The sequence below is a fragment of the Gavia stellata genome, chromosome 11 (assembly GCF_030936135.1).
Source record: "Gavia stellata isolate bGavSte3 chromosome 11, bGavSte3.hap2, whole genome shotgun sequence".
NCBI lineage: Eukaryota > Metazoa > Chordata > Aves > Gaviiformes > Gaviidae > Gavia > Gavia stellata.
This window is the reverse complement of record NC_082604.1, coordinates 19817370-19841469: the sequence shown is the minus strand read 5'-3', so window position 1 is coordinate 19841469 and position 24100 is coordinate 19817370. Positions and strand designations below refer to the sequence as shown.

Here is a 24100-nt window from a genome sequence, read left to right as displayed (position 1 = left end):
GGCTGCGGCCAGGCTGGGCGAGGAGCAGCATGCAGCGGGTGAGCAGCCCCACGAGAACACGTGCCATGCGGGAAGGGGGGCACAAGCGTTGGCAAAAACTGGCATTCCTCCCCCAAACGGCGTGCCCAGACCGCCGGCACAGCCCTGGGGGGCCCCCGAGCTGGGGTGCCACCCCCAGCCAGGACAGGGGGGCTGGTCGCCCTTCGTGTAGGCACTTGGTTCTCTGCTAGGGGTGAGTGACTCAGGGACGGGGACGTCGGTCCCGGGACCTGCCGCCTCCCTCCTTTTTCCACCCCACATTGCCCCACAGCAGACTTGGGGAGCCCTGGCCAGGATGAGCCCCCCCCACTGTGGGGCTGGCTTAGGGGTGCTGTTGCTGGTGGCCCAAAGCCCCCAGCCTGGAGGCCCGTGCCCACCCTGTCCCCACCCGGCCCCACAGTCTCCCCGTGCCGGCCCCACGTGCATACAAAAGTATAGAAAGCCCCCGGCACCGCGGCACATCCATGGCCCCCCCAGCACCCCCCACAGGCCCCGTGCCCCAAGGCAGCAGTTCACAGTATAAAACTCGGTCCAATAAAAGCTGTCTGGGGAAAGAGGAGAAAAAAGCCCCCCAGTCCCCAAACCCCCCCCCACTGCCCCGAGCCAAGAGTGCTGGGCACACGGTGGGGGCACCATGGGATACTCGGAGAGGTTTAGCCATGCCAAGGGGGGGGGGTCCATGCTCGAGAGAGGACCCCGAGATGGTTTGGGGGGGAACATGCGAATAACCAGCCCCACTGATTCAGTCCCGTCAGTTTTGGGGGGCACACGTGGGCATTGGGGCAGGGGTTGGACCTCCCCAAGCCCTTCCCCATGCTCCTTCCCCGCTCTCATGCAAAAATCCAGGAGGACAACGATGTGGCCAAGCGGGGCCGGAGCACGGCGGGGGCACACTGGCCGGGGGGGCTGTGGCGGCCCCCCGAACTCCTCCTGCGCCCAGCTAACGAAGGGGAGCGGCAGCAGGGCCTCCTGTCCCTTGCCCAGCGCAGGGTCCAGCTGGGGGGTGGCTGCGGCGGGGGGGCTGGACCCCCGCCAGGAGAGGCAGGGCACCCCTGTGGGGCATCAGGGCTCTTCGGCCTCCTCCTCCTCCTCCAGTGATGCCACCCCCGAGGAGGCGACATCGGAGACTTTCCGGCGGAGCGGGAAGTCCTTTGTCAGCACCACCTCATCCTCAGCGGGCGAGAGGCAGGCTTCGGCGTAGGACACAGAGTAGAGGGAGTCCTGGCACCGGAGCCGTGCCAGGCCCCGCAAGGCACTTTGGCTGGCCGGGGGGGGCAGCTTGGGCAGCAGCAGGTCCTCACCCCCCAGGGAGCCCAGCAGTTTGGCAGTGAGTTCGGAGGGGGACACCATCTCCAGGCTGCAGAGGCTGGAGCAGAGGGTCTCGGGGGAGAGGGTATGCGAGGAGTCGCTCTCAGGCTCGCAGGAGCCGTGCCGCACACCCAGCTGGCACAGGTGACCCTGCAGCAGGTCTCGCAGCAGCGTGCTGGTGGGCACCGTACCGGGCAGATCTGTGGGAAACCAGGATGCCTGGTGTCAGCCTGGGACTGATGGCTCTGGAGGCTGCCAGCTGTCCCCCACCCTGTGCCCCGCAGGATGGGAGCGTGGGATGGGAGCAGCCCCATGGCAGGCACCGTGTCCCCTTTGCCCACAAATTGCTGTGTGCGTGGCACTGGTGACCACCAAAGGAAAAGCAAAATATGCCCTGGCACCAGGGAGGGTGCTGCATTGCAGGGTTTCCCCATCGCAGCACGGGTACCACTTGCCATGGTGCTAGGCAGGAGCACTGCCCCATAAGGAGGTGGCCAGGCTGGGGAATGTGGCTGGGCATCGGGCACCCTGCTTCTTCAACCCTTGGCACTGGCAGCGGGACACCAACACCGGCAGCAGGACGCCAACACCGGCAGCAGGACACCTTGCCTGCCCAGCGGGTGCCCGCTCCCCGTGGTGCTTACCGGTGGGCTGGGAGCTCTCTGTGGAGGGTATGAAGTCCTCATCATAGGACTCGTCGTTGGAGTCATCTCCGTCCACTGAGGACCAGGCTCGCAGCTTGGCCTCAGCGATGGCAAACTGTTCCGCCACACCTGGCACAGGACAGGCACAGGTCATGCACGCAGTGGGAGGTGCCCCCAAAATCCCCCTGCCCTGGCGCCTCTGTGCTCACAGTGCCATGGATGGATGGGGACAACCCGCCGCACCACCCCTGCCCTCAGCCACGGTGGGGAGCGTGCCCACCGGCCATGCCCCACACGGTGCCCACCGGCAGCGAAGCGTGCCTCCTGCTCGCCCTCACTCAGGTGGCAGTAGGAGCTGAAGGCGCTCTCCAGGGCGGTGGGCGGCTCCACCGGCTTGCACCAGCCCTTCCACTCAATGAGGTGGGCGACGCGGCCCTGCGCCATGGCTGTCGGCTTTGTCACGTGCTCCTTCACCACCTGCGAGATGCCTGCAAGATGTGTCCCCATGTCAGCACCCCCTGGGCACCCCGAGTCCCCTCCATGGAGCCCATGGCCCTTGGACCCAGCACCCCCTGCCTCCAGCCCTTGGGACCTGCTACCCCCATGCTCTCCTCTTGGGTTCCAGCAGGGACCCCAGGGATGCCTTAAGCCCCCCCAAATCCCAGGGGATGACCCCAATGCCCTCCCCAAGAGGCCCAGCCCCCTTGCCCACAGGAGACCCCCCCCTTCCTCAGATGGCCCCCCAAACACCCCCACGCCCCAGACCAGGCTAACGTTTACCGTGCAGCGAGGAGCGGGCCAGGGCGGCGATCTCCTGGATGGTCAGCGCGCGCCGTGACTTGGGCAGCATCTCGACAGTGTCCTCAACATTGACCTGCCGGAGCGGGCAGGGGCGTCACGGCCCTCGGCCACCCTGCCTGCCCCCTGCCCGCTGCCTGCTACCACTCCCCCTCTGGGAGGGGGGCTCAGTCCCACTTGGAGCCCACCTCGTGGGTCCTAGGGTGTCCGTGCACACACGTGTTACAGGGACACACACACGTTTGCAGAGGGATGGTCACAGCCACTACACGCAGGGCAGTGGGGTTATACGCGCACCCGTGCCTATGTGCATGCTCCCACGCTGTTAGTACACCCCTATGCTGCTACTGGATGCACATGCACTGTGCACACTCACACCTGCACTCTTATACATGCGTGCACGTATGCGCACACACAGACATGCTCGGTGCACACACCCCTGCACATGCCAGCTCACGTAACCAAGTTTATACACACACACATGTGCACTCGCTGTACACATACACATGCACCTGCACATGTGCACGCACACACGCGTGTGCATGCCCTGTGCTAGTTGGTGCCACTGAGTGTCCTCCCCAGCTTGTGCACACACACACACATGCACATGTGCAAGGCCACCATGGCCGGTCTCCCCAGCGCCCGCTCCCTGGCAGCACCTGCCATGCCAGGGCACCCTGCCACATGTCCCCGTTGCCCGTCCCAGCCACACCAGACCTCCGAGCCTGTGGCCACGGGGAAAGCGATGCGGGATTTGGAGGCGTGCAACAAATTGCATTGCCATGGCAACGAGGCACCGTGGACTGATTTCTCCCAGGATACAGCCCGGCTCGCAGCTGACGTCAGAGCAGCCCCGGAGCCGGCGGCGAGCTGGCAGGGACAGGCGGGCAGCGGGACAGCAGGCAGCAGAGCCCATCGTGCCCCCAGCCACGGCAAGGACGGGTGCCCCACCGTGGGGTACCGGCACATGGGCACCCTGGCCAGGCACGGCTGGGCTTGGTGGTACCTGGAGGAAGTCCTGGCTGTCGAAAGAGGCCTGGCGTGCCAGGTGGGGCAGCGAGCGAGCAGCACTCAGCGGCGACAGCGCTTTCACCTCCTTCCACTCCACACACAGCGTCGTGTCCACGGCCACTGTGGGAAGAGCCGGGGAGGCATCAGCACTTCCGTCCCCCCATCAGCCCCCTCAGACCCTACCCCAGGGTAGCAGCTTCTTGCCTGGTCTGAGACCAGACACAACTCGTTGCAGGGACGCTCCGAAGCAGCCAGGTGCTGCGGCACGGGTGACTCACGCCCGGGCAACTCTTCCGCCTGTGTCAGCGGTAACGCACGGCCCCAGCCTGGCACTGGGGACAGGGCACCCGTCCCCGGCTTGGCGGCTGTTTCCTGACGGCTGGGGGCAGCTGGACCAAGCTGGGGGGGACAGACTGGGCCAGGCGCTGGGTGCGTGGAGGGAGGCAGCGCTAGGCCATTCTGTGGGAGGCTGGCACTCCTCCACCATCTCCAGCACCTGCCTCCCTAGTTCCCCATCTCTGGGGCAGGAGGGAAAGGAACAAAATGGGGTAGGGGGGAATAAAAGCTCCCGCACACATCCTCCAACCCAACAGTCTGACCTCCTGGCATCAGCACCCCAAACGGATGGGTCCCCACCCCCTCGGGCACTGACTCGCAAGCACGGGGGCCAGGGAGGGTCCCCTGTCACTGCGACCCCCAGGCCAGATCAGCCCCCAAGGGGGCGGGGCGGGATGTCCCCAAGGAGCCTCATTCCCCCTGCACTGAGGTGGGCCCAGCTGACATAAACTGGCCATGAGGTGGGATGGGGGGGGGGAACAGTGCTCCCCCATTTGGGGGTAGCACCTGGCTCCTGGAGAAGCTGCTGACAGCATTGCCCCCACCTCCGGCTGTGGGCACGGGCACCCTGTAGTGATGCCCAACATCAACACCCCTGCCCCCATAGCAACAGCACCCCCAGGGACCCCCCCCGGCGTGCCTGCAACACCCCCAGCACCATCCCAGCCCCCACTGGCCCCAGCCCCCAGAACACCCTCAAATCACAGCCCCCATCGCCCCCATCCCTTCTGCAGCTCCCCCAGGACATCTGTGGCTCCCCCATAGCACTCTGTGGCACCCCACACCATGCAGCACATCCCTGCCAGCCCCCATAGCCCCTCAAACACCTCTATCCCCCCCCATAGCACCCCCACACCCTCCCAGACCTCTGACCAGCACCCCAACCCCAGTCCCACACCCCCTTCCCAGCCCCCCGCACCCCCCACACCACCCACCAGGTCCCCCAAAGCTGCGCTCCAGCCCCTCCAATCCCCCCAATCCCTGCACATCCTTGCCCTCCACATCTCCTCGCACCCCTTGGGTCACGCAGCTGCCCCACAGCAGCATCCCCAGGCCCCAAATCCCCCATCCCTCCGTGGTCCCCATCCCCCTACATGTACCCGAGTGCTCCAGAGCCCTCAAGCTCCCTGTATCCGCCCTCCTCATCCTGAGGCCCCCCAGTCCTCTGTGCCCCCCTCCCCACTTCCATACCTCCCCATATCCCCCAGCCCCTATAGCCCCCCAATCCCCATAAACCACCCCATACACCACCACCGCATCCCCTAGACCCCCTCAGCTGCCCCGCCCCCCACCTTCCCGTATCCCCCAGCCCCCTACCCCCCCCAACGCCCTCATCACATCACTCCCGTCCCCCCCGGCCGCCCCTCAGCAGCCTCCCCACAGCCCCCGCACCCCACATCCCCAAGTCCCCCTATACCCTCCATACCCTAAGACGCCCCATGGGCCCCGAGCGCCCCCCCCGGTCCCAGCCCGGTGCCGCTCACCCACCGATGGTGGTTTTGGAGCCGATGCAGCCCATGCTCCCGGGGGGGCCCCGGTGCGGGCACTACCGTCGGCTCCGCGCCTCCCGCATCGCCCCCCGGCCGCATGGGCGGCCCCGGGCAGCGCCCGCGCCCCACCGGAGGCTGCTGCCGGGCCGGGCCGCGGTGCGGGAGCCCCGAGCGGTGCCTGCGCCGGGCCGGGGAGCAGCACGTCCAGAGACGTCACTGCTGGGGGAGGAAGAGAAGGGAGAGGGGGAGGCGGGAGGGGGGAGGGAGATGGGGAGGAAGAGGAGGAGGATGGGGAGACGGAGGGAGGAGGGTGGGAGAGGAGGAGGAAGGGCGGGAGGAAGGCTGGGGAAGAGGAGGCAGAGGGGGATGAAAGATGAGGAAGAGGAGGATGGGGGAGAGGGAGGCTGGGAGGAAGAGGAGGACGGGGATATGAGGAGAGAGAGGAGAAGGGGGATGAAGGCAGCCAGGGAGGATGAAGGAAGAGGGGGGCTGAAGGAAGAGGAAGAGGGGGATGGAAGAAGAGGAGGGGGGGCGCCGGTGGGGAGGAGGAGGATGGACGAGGGAAGAGGAGGGGGCTGAGGAGGAGGAGGAGGAGAGGAAGGCCGGGCACCGAGGAGAGCGCCGTGCCAGCACCGCGGACAGCGCCCCCCCCTCCCCGGCCCCCCGCGGCCCCATGCGAGCCCCGGGGGGAACAAGGGGCGAGGACAGCGACCGGGACCCTCCAGTAACACGGCACCCCTCCATCCCAGGCCTGCCCACGAAAGGGGGGCTCTGGTCGTGCCTGGGCCTGCCCCCCACGCCCGCACCCAGGGGCTGGTGGTGCCTGAGGGAGCACACAGCCCATGACAGGGGGCTGGGGGTCCCGCCTCGCTGGAGCTGGGTTTGGGGCAGGTGGGTGCAGGCTTTAGGACATCACATCTGACAGCACCACAGCAACCTCCCCTGCAGGAGATCCAGGCCAGCACTGATGCTGGGGTTAACCTGCAGCCAAAGATGTCTGTTCATTCTGAAACCTACTGATGGCAATTAATGCTGTGGTACCTTTTCCCTGGCACAGAGGGGCACAAGAGGGCGCTGCCAGGGTGCCACTATCCCCCTTGGCAAGCAGGGTACCAGAGCTGCCCAAAGGCCTACCTCTTTACTCACTCACGCCCAGGCAGGGGGAAGCTGCTGGCCAGCACCCTCCCCACAGGCCCTGCTGGCCTTTACCCACCAACCGCTTCCCAGCATTAGTGCTGCCAGGGCTGCAGCTCAGACAGATCACCTCTAATCTGGGGAACAGCCTCCAGTTAATGATTCTGTACCCTCTGGGCCATGGCCAGGGTGACTCAGCAAGAGGCAGCCCAACACACCAAAGACCAGACCAGCCCTGAGGGGGACCAGACCACCCGCGCCTCCATCCCCAGCAAGAACACCCCCAACAGGGACCCCCAACAGGGCTGAGGGCAGCCCAGGCTTGCCCCATCTCCAACCCCCCCTGCAAGACAAGACAGCTCCCCCCAAGAAAGAAGGTTGTGGGAGGAGCCCTGCTCATCTCTCCCAGCTCCTGCCTCGAGGCAGAGCCCAAGCAGACCACACAGGTCCTGCCGCTTCTGTACCCCCAGGAAAAGGAACACTGGGGGACCCTGGGGCTCTGCTCTGCAAGCAGGGTGCTGGCAGGGCTGCCTGCTCTACCACAGGGCACCCTGTGCCAGGCAGGCAGAGCTGGCAAGGTGGGTCCCAGGGGGCCTGGCTCCAGGCACATCCGACCCCCTTGCCACCCTCCCAGCCCCAGGGTCGGGGGTACCTACCGTCTGCCTTGGGGTGCCAGGGGAGGCTGGCCCTTGTCTGGGCTCCAGGCTGGCACCCCCTCGCCAGCCCAGGCGCAAGGGACATGGGACAGGGGGGGCGGCAACAGTGGCACACGGGGCATTATTTAGCAATGTTCTTTTATTTCCAGTTTTAAGGTGAAAAGATGCCTTTAAATCTTCAATTAAATACTCCATAAAGAAAAAAAAGCAAAAAAAATTATTTACAAATTCACGTGACCAGTAATTGAATCCTTGTTTTAATAATTACACGTGCGGCTCATCACATCCGGCGCTCTATAAATACAGGGGACGCGGATGGGGGGGCCACCCCGTCGCTTGCCCAATTGTGGCCTTAAACGTTTGGGAGGAGGACAAGGGCTTTGGGTGGGGAGGAGGGGACTCAGCCTGGCCCAGAGAGAAGGGGTCACCCCCCCTCCTCCCCGGCACCCTCCCCAGGTGTCAGAGCAGGAGCTGGGGTGGGGTGGGGGGGAATTGATTTATATTTAAAATAAAAAACCATAGAGGGGGGTTCCAGGCAGTGATGGAGGAATAGAGAGAGGACAGGGGAGGGGGAGAAATCACGCTCCTGTCCCCAAACCAAATTTAATAAGTTTATATATATATAATCTCTCTATATTTCAGCAAGAAGTGTGGAGGAGGAAGAAGAGGGGGGAGAGGAGGGGAGAGATATATCCCCATCCCATCCCCCCTCCCCATGACATGAGTCCGGGGGTGCTCTGCCCCGCTCCCAGGGGGAGACCCGGTGTGCCTGCGCTGGGAGGGGGGAGAGGAGGGGCCCCGAGGGGACCCACCAAGACAGCCGCCTCCATCATCGGGAAAAACTAGTACGGGCCTTGCAAACAGAACTGGGACGGGGCGGGGGGAGGAGGGAGAGGAGAAGAACTGAAGAGAGGGGGGCTGTGGGGGGCACAGCAGGTGCCTCGGCCCAGGCATCAGCAAGTCCAGGGGGGCCGGGAGTGGGAGGGGATGGAGTCACTCCCCGGGGTGCCCCGCTCTCTCTCCCCCCCCCCCCCCCCCCCCCTCCTCCTCACGGCTACTCAGTTGTTGTTCAGTTGTTGTCCGACTCATCCTCAGCTTCCCGGAGCCAGGTGAAAAAGGCTGTCACTGATTTGAGAGCCACCCCTTTGCCCTGCTGCTCGGCTGGGTCCTTGCTGGACTCCCACTTGTAGAAAGCCTCCTCCTTGATGACATCCTCGTCGTAGAGGGCATCAAAGAACATCCGTAGCAGGTCTAGGGAGGGACAAAGGGGGACCCCTGCCATTTCGCAGTCACCAGCCACCCTGCTGGGGTGGGGACATGCCTGCCGCCCTCCTCCTCAGCCCACCCATCCCTCAACACTCACTGGGAGGCTGGTCCAACTTCACCACCAAGGCTTGCAGGGCATAGAGTGCCTGGAGCTCCTTCTGCTCGTCCCGCAGGTACTTCTGCAGCAGCTTGGCTTGGTTGCGGATGACCAGGGCGTCCACACGGTAGGGGTTCTCGACTGCGGGAGACAGGGCATGAGAGGGGGATGGCGTGGGTGGGGGATCCCCCCCGTCTCACCCTGGTACTCACAGATGATGGCCGAGTGGCACACTGACGTCATCAGGGCCCTGATAAACGTGTTGGACGAGACCTGCTGCTCACTCAGGTTGGCCTGGAGGAGGGAGGGTAGAGGGGCTCTGAGGTAGGGAGGGAGCCAGGAGGCAGCCCCCAGACCCACAGGTGCTGCACCCACACCCTCACCTCAATCCAGTCGTATATTCTTTGGTTGTTTGGGTTCTCCTTCAGCAGTTTGTCCATTTGCTTGCACAGTTCCTCTGAGGTCAGCTCCTTGCGGCTCGGTGTGTCTGAGCTGTCCCCCATTGTGTATTCCAATTTCTAGGAGAGCGGGCAGAGACGAGCTGTTAAAGGCAGCATGGGGGAAACACCACGCTCCCAGCAGCAGGACCCCTCAGGGTCCCCCCACAGCCCGTCTCTGCCCCTCGCTGCTACCGAGCTCCCAACCTGCTCTGTGACAAATTTGTTGACATCCTGATCCTCGGGCAGGAATTCCTTCCAGCTCAGGCCCCCGTCCCGCCACAGCTTGCCTGCAGTCTTCTGGCTCTGCAGGACAGACAGTTGGCATCAGCACCCCATGCCCTCCATCTCCAAGGAGGGGGATACCACAGCTTGGCTATGCCACCCCCACGACCCAGACACAGCAAGGGATGCCCCCTGCCATCCCCTCTAGTGGCACAGGGGTTCAATCCCCACATGCCAACCTGCCGCCCTGAGCAGGTCGCCAGTCCCGGAGGCAGCGGCCAGCAGCTATACAACCCCCACGCACTTACCATGCCCTTGCACAACAAGCCCAGCACCTCGACCAGCAGCGTGGTGGCCTTCCCAATGGGCACCAGGGGCTTCGTTATCTCCCTGCGGGGTACAAGAGACCTGGTTCAGCTACCTGCCCCCAGGAGCCACCCTGGGACCCCACGGCAGCCCCGCAGAGGGGCACGGCCCTCACCTGAACAGCTCCTCCATGGGGATGCCTTCCTCTTGCAGGATGGGGGTGATGAGCTCGGCCAGGTACAGCCAGATGTGTGGGATGTCAATCTCCATGTCTTCTGCCATCTCCAAGATCTCCCGCAGCCTGCAGGGCAGAGGGGGGCCGTTGGGATCCAGCAGCCCCCATGCCCTTGGCTGGGAGGGACCCTCAGGAGGTCTCAGTGACGAGCCCTGCTCAAGGCAGGGCTGAATTCAAAGCCGGGCAAATACCAGCTCGGGGCCAGGCTGCCCCAGCCCCATACCCTTTGTAGTATTGCTCCTTGGAGAGCGTGCCCGCCTTCACCAGCTGGCACAGCAGGGCCCCCATGTGCTCGCGGGAGATGGTGCTCCTCTCCAGCGTGGACTCGATGCCATTCTGCACAAAGATGTAAAGCGAGGAGGGGCTGCCCAGCTCCTGCACGCACTGCAGGGCCTCCTGTGGGGAAAAGGGGGGGTCAGTACTGCCCCACGGCCAGCCCCAGCTCCCCCATTTCTCACACAGGCACTGTTGGCACCCTGCCCAACAGCACTACCACCCAGGGAAGCAGATGGCCTGTTACAGGGGCCATATGGTGCTGTGCCTGGCCACCCCCTCCTCTCACCTTCATATCATTGATGTGCAGGTATTCCTCTATGATCGCCTTGGATTTCTTCTCCAGCTCCTCTTCCGACAGCGCGGGCTTGGGGGATGCTGCGGCAGGTGCTGGCTCTTGCTTAACTGTGAGGAGAGAACAAGGATCAGGCACCGCCTGGGACAGGCAGAGCCCCAGGCCACAGCCAGATCCCCAGAACACCACTCTTCTCCAGCTCACTGGTCTCTCGGCTCCTGTCCCGTTCCTCCGTCATGCTAGCAGCCTTGCGCACGGTCTCGGGGCCACCCTGCTTCTCCCGTTCTCGGCTCCTGTCCTCTGTCTCTTTGCTGAAGCTCCTCTTGGTGAGGGCAGACCTGTTCCTGTCTGCCCGCTCCCCCCGGTCAGGACGCTCCAGGCGGTCGCTGCCCTTCTCCAAACGTGACTCCCGGTCCCCTCTGTCCCCAGCCTTCTCTGACCTGTCGCGGCTGGAGCTGCTCCTGGGTGGGGGGAGGACAGACACAGTGTGAAGAGCCCATCACCACCCTCCCTGACCCCAGGCTACAGAGCTCTGTGAGGCAAGGCTGTCCCACTCCAATCCAAGCCCTTTCCACAGCCTCTTCCAGCACTTGAACACCCTCAGGGGAAAACACGTTTCTCCCCTGTTCCAACTTTCCCTTTTGCTCTTGTCCCTTGGCATGGCTGAGCAGAGCCTGGCCCCATCCTGCCTGCACTTCCCCCTGCTGCAGACTGTGGTGAGATCCCCCTTCGTTTTCCTCTTCTGAACAAACCCAGCTCCAACTCTCCTCGGGGACCTCGTGCTCCAGCCTCCATGGGACTCCCAGACCGGACCCAGCACCCAGGCGTGATCCCCCCAAGTGCCGAACAGCAGGAAGGAAGCCCACGGTGGGGTCAGACGCCTTTGCCGCAAGGACTCGCCACCGACTCCAAGCCCCTGCCCAAGGCCCCATCCTGCCACAGGGGATTATTCCAGCCCAGACACCATACATTTGCCTACCTATTGACCAACCACTGCCCAATGTGGGGTGTTCCTCCCTGAGCTGCAAACTGACATGCCCACACACCAAGTAGGGCCCACCCCTCACCTCTGCACCACACGGCGGGACTCCAGGCTCTCGGCAGGGGTCGACTGCTGGAGCGCTGAGAAGCGGTTCAAGGTGCTTGTGGCTGGTCGCCCTGAATCAGATGCTGGGCGTGAAAAGAGGGGAGTCTCAGAGTTCAGCACCTCCCCAGTACAGGAACCGCCAGGGGAAGGATCCCCCCCTCCCGCCCCATCCAACAGCACCCAGCCAGCCCCACACTGCCTACCTGAATCTGCAGGCTTTGCGCCAGACCCTCCGCTGCTGCCTTTGCCCCAGCTCAGCCGCCCGCCTGGTGCAAAGAGCTGGTTGTTGGAGTCGATAGATCCAGGCTGCAGGTAGAGAGAGAGAGAGTCAGCTCTGAACCCCACACCGAGGCAGGATCTGGGCCAGGCAGCCAGCTCAGCCGCCTAGACTGCGCCCCCAGCCTCACCTTGGTGATCTTTGTTAGCCGGCTGGTGTCAATGGGCCGGTTGCCCTTGCTGATGGGCACCGTGTTCCAGCCATCGTCTGCGACCAGGCTCCCACGCCCACCTGGACACAAGGGGGACAGACATAAGGCACAGCCCAGCCTTGAGCAGGTCCCAGAGGGAGCAACCCACCCCTGACAGCCTCAGGTGCCCCTAAGCCTGGGCACTCACTGCTGGAGGATGGCCCGGGGGGTCCTCTCCTCTTGTCCTTTGACATGAGCTGCTGCACTTTGATGTGTTCCCGATGCTCCTCCATCTCTGCTTCCTTGTGGATCTGGTCAATAGTTTTGGGGCCCTGGTCTCCTCGCCGCGGCACCCAGCTATTCTGCAGAGGGCAGGGAAGGAGGGAAGAGGACACTGAGATGGCTGAAGGATGAAGGCAGAGATGTTCCCCCTTGCCAGCCATCCCACCCTCAAAGCCTCAGGCTGGTATTCTGCCTCAGCCATTACAGCTCCCCACGTGCTGTGGCAGCTTTTGGCACAAAAGGGCTCAGTTTCTGGAGCCCCCCTGCATTAAATAGCTGCCGGTTACTGTGTGCCCACTACCACTACCATGCTAACCAAGGGCTGGGGGCTAGCATAGTGTCTCTGGGGCTGGCCACAGCTTACATACCCACCTCTCGCCTCCAGCGACACATGGACTGCTGGTACTCAAGAGGACACAGGCCAGCAGCTCCATGGGACCAAGCAGGGGACAGAGGACAGTCCCTGGGCAATAGCAGGCCACGTGCCTTACCTGTCTGAGGTCAATCACATCCTGCAGCATGAAACGGATTCGGGATGATGTCTTCTTCTCTTTGATGATCTTCTCCATCTGATTGAAGTACTGGTCCATCCTGGGCTATATAGGGACAGAGTCACGGTCACATCCCTTCCAAAGGCAAGGGCAGGGCAGGGCAAGTCAAGGCAGGGTAAGGGGTACCTTGGCCTTCTCAAAGTCCAAGTCCTTGCCAATGGTGGTAAGCAGGCGGCAAAGGCACTCAAGAGACTCCTCATCATGGTTTTTGAGCAGCTTCACCACGCAATCGTGCATGATGGCCTCCGTCAACATCTTCAGTTTGAAGAGCTCTCCGATGAACTTGATGTTGCCCAGGGATCGCCGGCGGGCCTTGTCCCGTGCCTCCTCCAGCTCGTCCTTCATGCGCGCCTTCTCCTCAGGCTGCAGGGAGGACACAGCAGGGCAGCTCAGAGCCCAGAGCCGCCCCGAGGACGCCCATGCCAGCCCTCAGCCACAGCCTCCCACCCCAACTCACAGCACTGGCATCGTCCATCTCCTTCTGCCGCTTCTCAAAGATCTCATCATCGTCCTTGTCCTTCTCAAACTCCTTCTGGCAACGGTTGAGCAGCAGCTTGCGGAAGTTCACAGTCACCGTGGGCTTGTCTGTTGTGGGCACTTTGAGCTGCAGGGAGAGGTACAACCCAGGCAAGGAGCGTGAGTCATGTTCTCCCTCAAGACCTGGCCAGCTAAGGCCCAGGCCCTGCTCAAACCAGGGAAAAGCCACCCTACACCCTCGTGATGCCCTGCTAAGACTCTGGACTTGGTCCCCCATCCACACGCCCCAGTTTCCCCACCGCACACAGAAGGACCTGCACCCTGCTGAGCTCAGCTGAGGCCCCCAAACAAACCCCTGCCAGCTCGGCGTAAGACCCCCCAGCTCCTGCTCACCCCCATAAGGCAACGGCACATGTTAGCATAGGCAACAGAGAAGTTTGGCTCCGAGATGGCCTTCTCGAAGACGAGGTCAATGACACCCTTGAGACGCTCCTCCGTGTCGATGGACAACTCCATCACCTGCTTCATCAGCTGCTGGAACATCTGGGGCGTCAGCTTGTTGAGGATGCTGCGGACACGGCGGAGCAGTTCCTGCGAGAACAGCAGGGTCAGCTAGAGCTGGGCACGTCCCCCCCTGCCCTCCCACTGCCTGCCTGCCCCAGCTCCCACCTGCGTCTTGATGTTCTCAGGATCCTCCTCCTCTGAGGCACGCTTGCTGCTGGGTTTCCAGGCCTTCTCGGCCTTGTTCAGCTTTACATCCTCATTGAGGGACACAGTGGCAATGATTTTGCGGGGCTCCTTCCTCTGGCTCTGCTGGGAGCGGCGGGGACCCAACCCTGAGGGCTGACACAGGGAGAAGAAACTCAGCTCTTTGCTTTGGGACCAGGTGGGCCAGCTCCCAGAGTGTCCCCATCCGCCTGCTCAGATCCTCAGCTCCATCACGGACATCAGTGGCCCAGACACAGCGGCTCGAAGGCTTGATCATCACAGAGAGGCAGAGGGAGATGGCATGGGTGAAGCGAGGAGATACTCACCAGGCCTCGGTTGCCCATGACGGGCCGGCCGAGGTTGGCGAAGGAGGGGGTGAAGTCAGGGCTGCAGTTCATGCCACTGAGGCGGATGGGGTCAAGCGCCCGCAGTGGGGTCTTGTTGGCCTGCGAAGGTACACAGGGCTGAGGATGCCCGGGGGCAGAGGAGCGGGACGGATCCATCCCCCAGCCTCAGCGCCGGGACAAGGAACTGGAAAGAAGGCCCCAGAGGTGCCCCCACACACCAACCCCAGGCTCAAGGCTTGTTGCACACGCTGCAACAGGACCCCGAGCACAGCAGGTAAGTCCCTGCCATACCTTGACAAGGCACAAAGAGGAGCCAGACCCCCACCTGGGCACCACCCACGCTTCCCCAATTTCCAGGGCCGCACCGACCTTGTCCAGCACCACGTCTGTGATCTGGGGCAGCCCCTCGGGTTTCTGCATGCTGGCGAAGATGAACTGGAAGCCCAGCAGGAACTCACGGTCATATCGCTTCTTCTCTTCGGGGTTCAGCGGCTTCCATTGCTCTGCAGTGGGGGCAAGAGGGAGACCCTGATGTGGCCTGTCCTGTATCCTCCACCCTGAGCTGTGGCAGGTCCGGGCCCACCCAGGGACCAACGAGGTGGGATGTAGACAACCACAGAGCTGCCCCAGCCTGGTACACCATGAGCACAACACTGCTTGCTTAGACAGAAAGCCTGATGCCACCAGCTCTCTGCCTCCTGCCAGGACCCTTGCACTGAGGCCTCTGTCCCCCACCCCATGCCAGCCTTGGGGACAAGGTGGGAGGAGAGCGTGAGGTTTAGGACAGCTGGACCATGCCACCCCCACCCTCCCCAATGCTGGATCCAGAGGTAGTGGCTCCCAGTGGAGGCCTGGGCCAAGGCACAGCTCACCTTCCTTGTAGCGGTACTTCTGGTCAGCAGCCTTGCCCTTCTCTGGAGCCAGCTTGTCCTCCTTCTCCTCCCACGTCTCCTCCAATTCTTCCTGCGGACGGGTGGGAGCTGCGTCCTCCACTTCGCGGGCAGGGGCAGACACGGGTGGTTTGTTCTCTGCCTCCGAGGCACTGTCGCTGATCTGAGACTACATGGGGAGAGACAGGGACAGCAGTCACCCTGCGAGCCTGGTCCTGCCCCCTCCACCCCGCACCCAGGCATCCGCCACCCCTCAGATCCTCATTACCATCACGGAGCATCAGTGGCCCAGACACGATGGCACAAAGCAGAGTTCATCACAGGAGGAGATGGAACACACAGGGTGACCCCCAGACATCCCTTGGACACTCACCTCTTTAAAGGCATCCAGCAAATCGCCTACTGCCTCCTTCTTGTTCAGCTCCTTCATCCTTCGCTTCTTCTTTGGCACTGACACGGCGACTGGTAGGAGAGGCAGGGGGGTGAAGGACAGGAACCCTCCCATTCACCCACGTACCCTGACTCCAGCTCCAGGGTCACCAGCGAGGCCCCAGTAACACCAGGTGCTCTTCAGGATGGGGCCACGGGGACATGGTCCTGCCACCCAAGCACATCCCCAAACATGCCGTGTACCCATCTGGGCACCTGCAGATCCTATACACAGCCCACCAAGGCATCCCGCTCCCTAAGCATGCACCCCAGAATACACCCCGTACAGACACACCTCACACCTCTCCCCATCTGGCCGCTGCAGCCCAATTTACCCAGTGCCTCTCCGAAGCACCCCATCCACACCTCTTCCCTAGCGCAGCGCTCCCCATCCTCCTCAAGGGATCCCTGCAGACACCCACACCCCTCTGCAGGGCAGCCCTTACCGGGACACCCCCGTACACACCTCTGCCCACATATATGCTCCCCTCCCTGGCACCCCTATACACCACCCCATACAGAGGTGCTCCCCAGAAGCACGTCTGCCCCCAGACCACCCTCCTAGAGCCCCCCTGTATCCCTGCACGGTGTGCTCTGTATGAACATGTCCTGTGTACCCATCTTCCCCATCATCCCTATGTAATCCCCACACTCCTGTGCACGGTGCTTAAAAACAAAGTAAGACATTTTTGCCCCAGCACATCCCCAGGGCACCCCACTTTCCCAAGGCACCCCTACGTACTTGCATACCCCTATGCAGCGTGCCCCACACAGCTACAGCCCCACAGCTCCTCATCTCCCCTGCCACCCCTCCACCCACTGCACCCCCCTGTGCCCCCCCAGACAGCTGGGGACAGCCCTCAGATACAACCCCAATACACCGTCCCTACGCCCCTGCATAAGGTATCACATAAAACACAAGGCACCCCATTCCCCATGACACCCCACACATACACTCCTCTATACCCACCCCATACTCCTGCATACAGATACACTCCCCAGACATCTCTCCCTATCTCACCATGCACAGTCCTCCCCCAGCACCCCATACCCACGCATCCTGGGTCACCTAACCCCGTCCCCCCTCCAACATCCTCCCTGTACCGCGTGCCTAGCACCACGCCCAGGTGACCCTCCCCTGTCACCCAACACCAACCCTGGGGCACCCCATGGCCCCACACGCCCCAGCCCAGCATCTCCAACCTTGCGCGGTCGCTTCCGAGGTCTGCGAAGGGGCAGGGGCTGGGCTCGAGCTCCGCTCCTGGGCCTCGCCGGGGCCTTCGCTCTCCTCCTCCTCCTCCTCTGCCGGGGGGGAGGCAGGGGTGCCGGGCTGGGCCGGCTCCTCGGGCTCCGAGATGGGGCTGATGTCCGACTCAGGCTGGTCCTCACTCAGCTCCACTTTGCCGGTGCCCTCCACCCCATTGGGCAGGGGCAGCTCTTCGGGCTGGGCGATGGGGGAGTCCAGGGTGGGTGCGGGCACCGGCATGGGCACCGGCTGGCACACGGGTGCCTCAGGGACCGGCTCGGGCACCTCCTCTAAAACCCCGTTGGCCTCAGCAGTGGGCTCGGCAGCGGGCTCAGGGCAGGGCTCTTCCCGGGGCGGCGGGGGGCTGGGGGAGGCAGGTTTGGCAGGCGCTTCGGGGGCCTGTGGTATGACGGGCGGCGGCGACGGTGCAGCCGGCACCGGGGGCACAGCTGGCATCGGGGGAACAACGGGCACCAGCAGTGCCTCGGGGAGCACAGGTGCCTGCGGGGCAGGCTCTGGGAGGGGAATGGCAACCACCTCCTCCTCCTCCGCGGCCACTGTGTCCATGTCGGGCGCGGGCACGAGGGGCAGCTCCACAGCCCCTGGCACTGTAGTGATGGCGCTAAACGTCTTGTGCGGGTCGGGCGGCGCCTCACCCAGCTCCGCTTTAGTGTCCGCGTCCACGGGGGGCTCCATTGGCACCAGCGTCACGGCCGACAGCACCACGGGCTCCACCTCGGGGATGAGGGGAGGAGGAGGCGACGGGGACGCCGACTTGCTGGGCTCCAGGGAGACAGGCTTGCTCACCACCAGCGCAGGCTTCGGGCGGTCATCTGCAAGGCGGGTGGCATTAATGGGGGGCTCTCCAATGCCCCACTCCCTCCACATCCCCCCCATCCGCAGGAGGGGTAGGGACAGATGTGCCAACCCACATTACAAATGGGTGACAGGGACAACAGGGGTCCTCCAGCGCTCAGAGGACAGGTGGGGTGAGCAGACAGCCCCCATAAGCTCTCCTGGACCCAACATGGGGACACTGGCCCCCAAGTATGTAGGGAACACATTTGACACCACAAGCCCCAGGTGAACTGAGGAATGGCAGGGCTGGCATCTCGCATCCCGGAGTGCCAACAACAGGGAGCCTGGCAGCAGCTGTGCCGGCTGGCACACCCACCCCTGGCACGGGCACTTACCTGGCCGGACAATAACTGCTACATGGGGGGTCTCTCCGTTGGCCTGGGGCTCCAAACCGCTTCCAGCCTGGCAAGGCAAAGAGGGAGTTCAGCACGGCCCCATGCACGTCCCACTGCCCCAGTCAGGGAGTCGGGGGGTCCCCTTACCTGCGGAGGGGTGGGGGTGGATGAGGTCCTTGCTCCAGACATGATTTCTTCAGTGATGTCTTTGCCGCCTTGGTTGGGGTCTCGTATCCGGATCTGTCCGCAGGTCAGGGCAGAGAGAGGGAAGCTGTCAGCCAGGTGAGGGACACAGCACACAGGCCACTTCCTTTCCCTGGGCCCAACACCCCCAGGACACCCCCTTCTCCGAGGAGAGAGGCGAGAGGCTCATTCAGTGCTACGCCTGCCCCGGCCACGCGCAGCTTGGGGACCGGTGGGTGCCACATCCCCTCCCCACAGGGCACAACACCCCACAGACACCAGCCTGTCCTGATGCCTGGCAGGCAAGGACAGCGTAGGGCAGGGCAAGCCTTGCAAGCCATCATGCCAGGCAGCCAGAGTCAGTGCCATGTCCCCAGGCCAGTGCCCATCTCCAGGGGTCAGGGGATCCCAAGGCATCACCACAGTGACACAGAGGCTGTGGGGACCCCTCACCCCCACCTCAGGGACAGCACAGGGGACCAGCCTTGGCACACAAAAGTCATGGCGAGCTCCGTGCCACCCCAGGCACGGCCCATACGCCCGCAGCCTCGCTGGCCCCGGGCCTGCTGTGGGCGCAGCAGGAGCAGCAGTACACCCTACTGGGGGGTGAGCGGGGGAGACACACGGGTCTGTGACTCCAGTGGGGGGCACAGTGCAGCCAGGGGTCTTGTTCTCCTCACCCCAAAACATGACCTGCTCCCAGAGCAGAGCCCGAGTAGCACGGAGGCCCCTCTGCCAAGGAAACACTAGCATCCTCCCTCCCGGCGGCACCCCCTGCCCCCCGGCACGAGGCCATGCCGCAACCGCCCGGCTCCCTGCTATAAATAGGCCCCGCACGAGGCCTCTGAGCACCGGCATCTCCGGGAGCAGACAGCAGTTGGCAGCCGCGGCACCCCCGCCCCCCTGGGAGCTGTGACTCAGCACAATACTGCCCGCCGGGACGGCCAAGGTCGCCAGCACCCGCCGTGCACCCCGGTCCCCTCGCCGAGCCCCCCAGCCTGGGGGGCACAGCCCCATGCCACCTCCCTTCCCCAGCATGCTGCGCCACATCCCATTCTGCACGCCGCGGGCACCTGGGGCTGGCACCATCCCCTCCTGCATACGAGCCCCGCCATCCCTGGAGGCAGATAGCTCCTTACCGTCTTGCGCTCTCGTTTTGGGGGGATCGGCGGCTGCTGGCTCACAATGACCTGGGCGGTGGGGACCCCCGCTGGGAACTGCTGCACCCCCTGCGCCGGGTAATAAGCACCCGCTGGAGGAGAGGAGAGAGCGTCAGACCGGCCAACCCAGATCCTCCAAGCCCGTCCTGGGGACTCCCCAATCCCCCAAACACAGGGGTCTGTCAGGAGCCTGGGGAGCCCGTGCCGCTCTGCAGCGAACCCCCATCACATCCGGCCCAGATCGTCCCAACCCGCCTGACAGGCCTGACCAAATTCCTTCCCCATGAAACAGAGCGTCCCCGCGCCGCTCCCACACCCAGCCGGGCCCCGCGGGCGCCCGCCATGCCCACCAGCTCCACGCCACCAACAGCCCCACCAGGACGCTTGGCCATGCCGGGTACGGGCGTCCTGGCTCCACGGGCGCCTGTCTTCCTGCCGGCTCCCTTATCTCCCCAGGGCCGGCACCAGCCTGAGGGCGGCACCAGGCAGCCCGGTCCGCACCCTCCATTCACACCCAGGCCAAGGGGCTCGGGCTCCCCGGGAAGCCCAAGCTCCCGGCAAGCCCAGCCCAGAGGAGGGAGCTGTGCTGGGGTCCAGAAGAGAGCTGGACCCCATCCAGGGCTGGCACAGCCCTCAAGAGGCGCTCCACTCCTCCCAGGGCATCCGCGAGCATCCCCAGAGTGGTGCCATGGGGACATGGGTGGGGTTGGGGGGGCAGGCAGAGCTGGGCCCCAGCCCCCTCCAGCTCCAGCGCCTTCCCAGCTGCGCTGAGCCTGGAACTTGCCCAAGGTGCTCTGGTGACTGCCTGTCCCTGAGCCAGGGACTCCTCCCTCTGCCCAGGGGGGACGCAGGGGCACCGGATGGGCCTCGCACAGAAGGAGGGAGGGACACCCCAAACTGCCCAGCCCCGGGGACCAGGAGGGCCGGCCCACCTCACCCATTGAGGGGCACGCCACGCCAGGCCACCCACCCAGTCTTGTGGGCAAGGGGCACGCTGCTGCCAGCTCCCCTGGGAACAGTCGCAGCCCCCAAAGTGGAGGTGGGGAGCAAACCCATCCCGGGACCCCGCAGAGACACCCAGGGGATGCCCCAGCACTGGGCACAAAGGAGCAGCTGTGCCCTGGCCCGAGCATGGGAGCAGGCTGCTGCCGGGGTCCACCTCCCTCCTCCGAGGGGCCGGCTGGGCCCTGGGACAAGAGGGAGGGAGGACGGGCACGTACCTGGCTCAGGAGAAGCCCATCTCTGCCCCGGTTATGCTTTGCTGCCGTGCCGGGGCTGGGCCGGAGGCCTCGGCTCACATTTCTGTGTCTGCCAGGCCTCCCAAGACCGACCAAGCCTAAATATAGTCACAGCCCGGGTGGCCACATGCGAGCCGGGGGGGGAAGAAGGGGGGCTGCTCACACTGCTGCTCCCCAGCGCCAGGAGAGGGCAGGCACAGAGCTGCCCCAGCACCCCAGGCTCGGCTCCCTGCGGAGCAGGGAGCTGAGGGGGGGTCAGCAAGCACAAAACTGCTCACCACCTTGACGGTGAGCGAGGGGGAGCAGGGGATAAAGTCTGCCCCAGCCCTCCGCCAAGAGAGTTAAACATTAAACGGCCCTGATTTGGAAAAGGTTGGGGGTGGATGGACCGGTGGGACACAACGTGCAGCCCTCAGTGCTGCTGGGAGATGGGCAACACTCCCTGCCCCCCCCCCCCCCCCCCCAAAACACCCTGTAACAGAGTCACAGACACAGCACCATGTGAAGTGGCAAAGGCAGAGGGACCTGCGCTCAGCTCCTGAGTGCAGGGGGCTGCAGGGAGGCCAGAGGCAGGGGAGCAAAAAAAGGGGGGAGTGCTGGGGCTGGAAGAGCACCAGGGAGCAGAGCAAACTCCACATCTGTACCGTAAGTCCCGAACTCTGTGGGGCTGGCTCCAGGGTAAAAACTAGGGGCGCCGGGCTGGACTGGGTACTGTTGGGTCGGGACAACATATGTGGAGCGACCCTGCAATGGGGGAGAAGAAGAAAGGTCAGTTACCTCCCCTGCAGGGCATGGGCATACCCCCAAACCACTGATGTACCCCCAAACCTGCCTGTGAACCAGCTGGGCTGCAGGGCAGGGAGCAGGACGCAGGCAAAGTGGGCAACAGGCACCTCGGGGGCCTGCCAGGGAGGGGACCAGTGCTGCCTGCTGTCTCTCTACAGAGCTGGGCAACACCCTGGTGAAATCAGCGGGTGCTCAGAGAGCCTGGGGGACCCCTTCCACCCTCCCAAAACATACCTGGGCTCCAACCCCAGGCAACACCCCCCACCGGTGCCCATCCCAGCCCCCTCCCACAGAGCCCAGGGCACGGCCCTCACCTGTCCGGGAATGTAATAGGCTCCTTGGGAAGGTGTGTAGGATATCTGGGAGGGTATCATCATCACCTGGGAAGCAGCCGGATACACATGGGCAGGGGGGCCGGGCCGGGCCGTTGTGTTACTCTGCACGCGGGACGCGCTGGCAGGAGGCTGTGCCCTGTTCTGGTAGAAATGCTTGGGGAGAGACGGGGCACGGCGTCAGCTGGAGCGCCAGCACCCCACCCGGCACTGACACACCCGGGGTGTGACCCCCTCCCACCCCACACTGCGGGGAGCAGCCTGGCAGCACGCATCACGCCGAAAAGTCAGCCCGGGCACGGGGAGAGGGGAGCAGCTCCAGAGGGGATGGGGAGAGGGGAAACACACCCCACCCCCAGCCAGGATGCAGCCCCCACCCCCCCCCGCACTCCCCGGAGCTGCCCCCCACCCTGGCACCATCCTGTACCCACACACCTGTGGGGCCGCCTGGGTCCACCCAACCCAGCTCATGCCCGGCACGGCCCCCTCCCAGCCCGACGGGGGCCGGCAGCTCCAGCGCCCGGAGCCGGCCACGGCCGCACACAGCTCAGCAGCGGCAGGTCCCAGCGTGCTTCGCACCGGTTCCCGGCGCTCGCAGTGAATGCTGGGACCTGTAGTCCCGCCGTACTAAGCCGTGCCGAAGCCGGACAGCCAGGGCGTGCGGAGCCGGCTATTCCCACCCCTGCCCATGCTGTTCATCCCGACCCAGCTTCTTTGCTGGGCAGGAGCATCCCCGGGAGCAGCAGATCATGCCCAGCAGTGAGTGGGCAAGGAAGGGTCCGCGCACGCACCCCGGGGCAAGGAGAAAGTGTTACCTGAAGAGACCTGAATCCTCCCTGTTAGCAAGCGCACACGTACAGAGGGAAAAGGGGAAAGAGAGAGACAGGAGTTACCCGCATTGGGACAGGGCTTGGATGCAGGGTGGCCAGCAGGAGGGGACAGGAGGCTGGGGAGCCCTTTGCCTGGTGCCCACATCCCAAATCCACCAGGGTCCCATATAGGGAGCTCCCAAGGGGCAGGGAAGGGTTTGAGGGGCTCCCAGCCAGTACAGCCAAGGACGTCACCAAATCTGTCTCCACAGCAGCTCCTCCACACAAGAGGGCTGATGGAGGTCCAGAGCCTTGCATGGCACCACAGGGCCTTAGAAGACCCCCGCAAAGTGGGGAGGAAGAGGAAGAGGAGGAAGGGCACAGGCAGAAGCAGCAGGCTGGGCCAGGGTTAGCACAGGCACAGCCACATGCTGCAGACTTCATGCAAGGAGGAAATTGAAGAGACACTGCAGGGAAACCCCCCCCCCAAAGTCGAGCGGGTATCCCCCATTTTCCTCAGACCAGCCCGTCCCCCCGCTCTGGGGTCCCCATGTGCCCCTTCATGCCCAGCGTGGGTGTTTCTGTGCAGTGTCGGGGCAGAGTGCTAGGCATGCGGGGTGGGGGAAGCGGGTTAGTACCTGCTGGTGAATAGCCCGAGGCCCTGCTGGAAACTGAGAGGAGGAGAGGGAAGTTTGGGGCAGGGGAGGAAGGAGAGAAGAGCAGTCACTCGGTGGCCATCCCTGGCTGGAGGCGTCTGCCCCCCCACCCCAGGGCTGGGAGGTCCCCAGGCAGCAGTCATGGTCCGGATCGTGGGCACGCTCCCCCTTGCAGGCGCACACCGGCCCTGGGGGGCACCACGGGGCTCCTTGCACCCCTGGGCACCACGGTGGTGGAGGCTACTCAGCCAGGAGGCAGAAAGCTGCTGGATCTCCCCCATCGCCCCCTCCAACCCGGGGCAAAGCCCTTACCTGGCGCGGCTGAGAAGGCGTATTCATTTGTGAGGTCGGTGCCGGGTTAAAAACCACAGGTGCCGTCTGACCAGGTGGAAACGTCGGCTGGAGGGAGGCAGGGAGGGAAGGAGATGGCACCGCCACCCCCAGCACAAACTGGGGAGGCAAAGCTAGGTGCCCCCCACCCCGAAGGGGCCAGTTACCTGCGGCAGTCCGGGAGAAGGGGCAGGGTGCGGGGCTGTCGGGGCTCCTCCTGTGGGCTGTGGAGCTTTGTTCATTTCATGGGGTTGTGCATAAGGATCCCCTCGCTATCTGCAGGGACAGGGACAGCGGGTGTAAGCAGGAGGCGGGCAGCACCCTGGGCGTCTGTCTCCTGTCCATGTCAGCCCCAAAACCAAGGCATCTCCAGCCCCTCAGCGTAAAGCCAGACACCAGCCATGCCCCATGGACAGCATCACACCAGGGCGCAGACCCC

General features: G+C 64.2%; 2 protein-coding genes and 2 non-coding genes across 4 annotated transcripts; all 4 read right to left on the bottom strand.

Moving 5' to 3' along the window:
- Nucleotides 1–1101: 1101 nt before the first annotated feature.
- Nucleotides 1102–5655, bottom strand: FAM131A (family with sequence similarity 131 member A). Its single transcript, XM_059822868.1, is given in 8 exon segments — nt 1102–1547; nt 1992–2120; nt 2297–2479; nt 2772–2865; nt 3796–3920; nt 3984–4056; nt 4059–4179; nt 5621–5655. Coding segments are annotated over 8 exon segments (1206 nt in total).
- Nucleotides 5656–7650: 1995 nt separating this feature from the next.
- EIF4G1 (eukaryotic translation initiation factor 4 gamma 1) lies at nt 7651–23933 on the bottom strand. Its single transcript, XM_059822810.1, has 31 exons — nt 23829–23933; nt 23644–23730; nt 21849–22022; nt 21393–21492; nt 19490–19602; nt 18315–18407; nt 18168–18234; nt 16932–17807; nt 15673–15761; nt 15282–15468; nt 14779–14912; nt 14389–14508; nt 14024–14197; nt 13748–13945; nt 13335–13481; nt 13004–13240; nt 12818–12922; nt 12253–12406; nt 12045–12145; nt 11841–11943; nt 11618–11720; nt 10755–11011; nt 10545–10660; nt 10206–10378; nt 9923–10048; nt 9750–9831; nt 9424–9522; nt 9163–9297; nt 8992–9073; nt 8780–8920; nt 7651–8667 (listed from the first exon to the last, which is right to left on the bottom strand). Exons 1-31 carry the CDS (start codon nt 23901–23903, stop codon nt 8486–8488), a joined length of 4830 nt encoding a protein of 1609 aa, XP_059678793.1. The 5' UTR covers nt 23904–23933; the 3' UTR covers nt 7651–8485.
- Nucleotides 14272–14344, bottom strand: LOC132317789 (small nucleolar RNA SNORD66). Its single transcript, XR_009484189.1, has one exon. It is a non-coding gene; the product is annotated as a small nucleolar RNA SNORD66 (small nucleolar RNA).
- LOC132317788 (small nucleolar RNA SNORD66) lies at nt 15549–15625 on the bottom strand. The gene has a single exon (XR_009484188.1). It is a non-coding gene; the product is annotated as a small nucleolar RNA SNORD66 (small nucleolar RNA).
- Nucleotides 23934–24100: the final 167 nt, after the last annotated feature.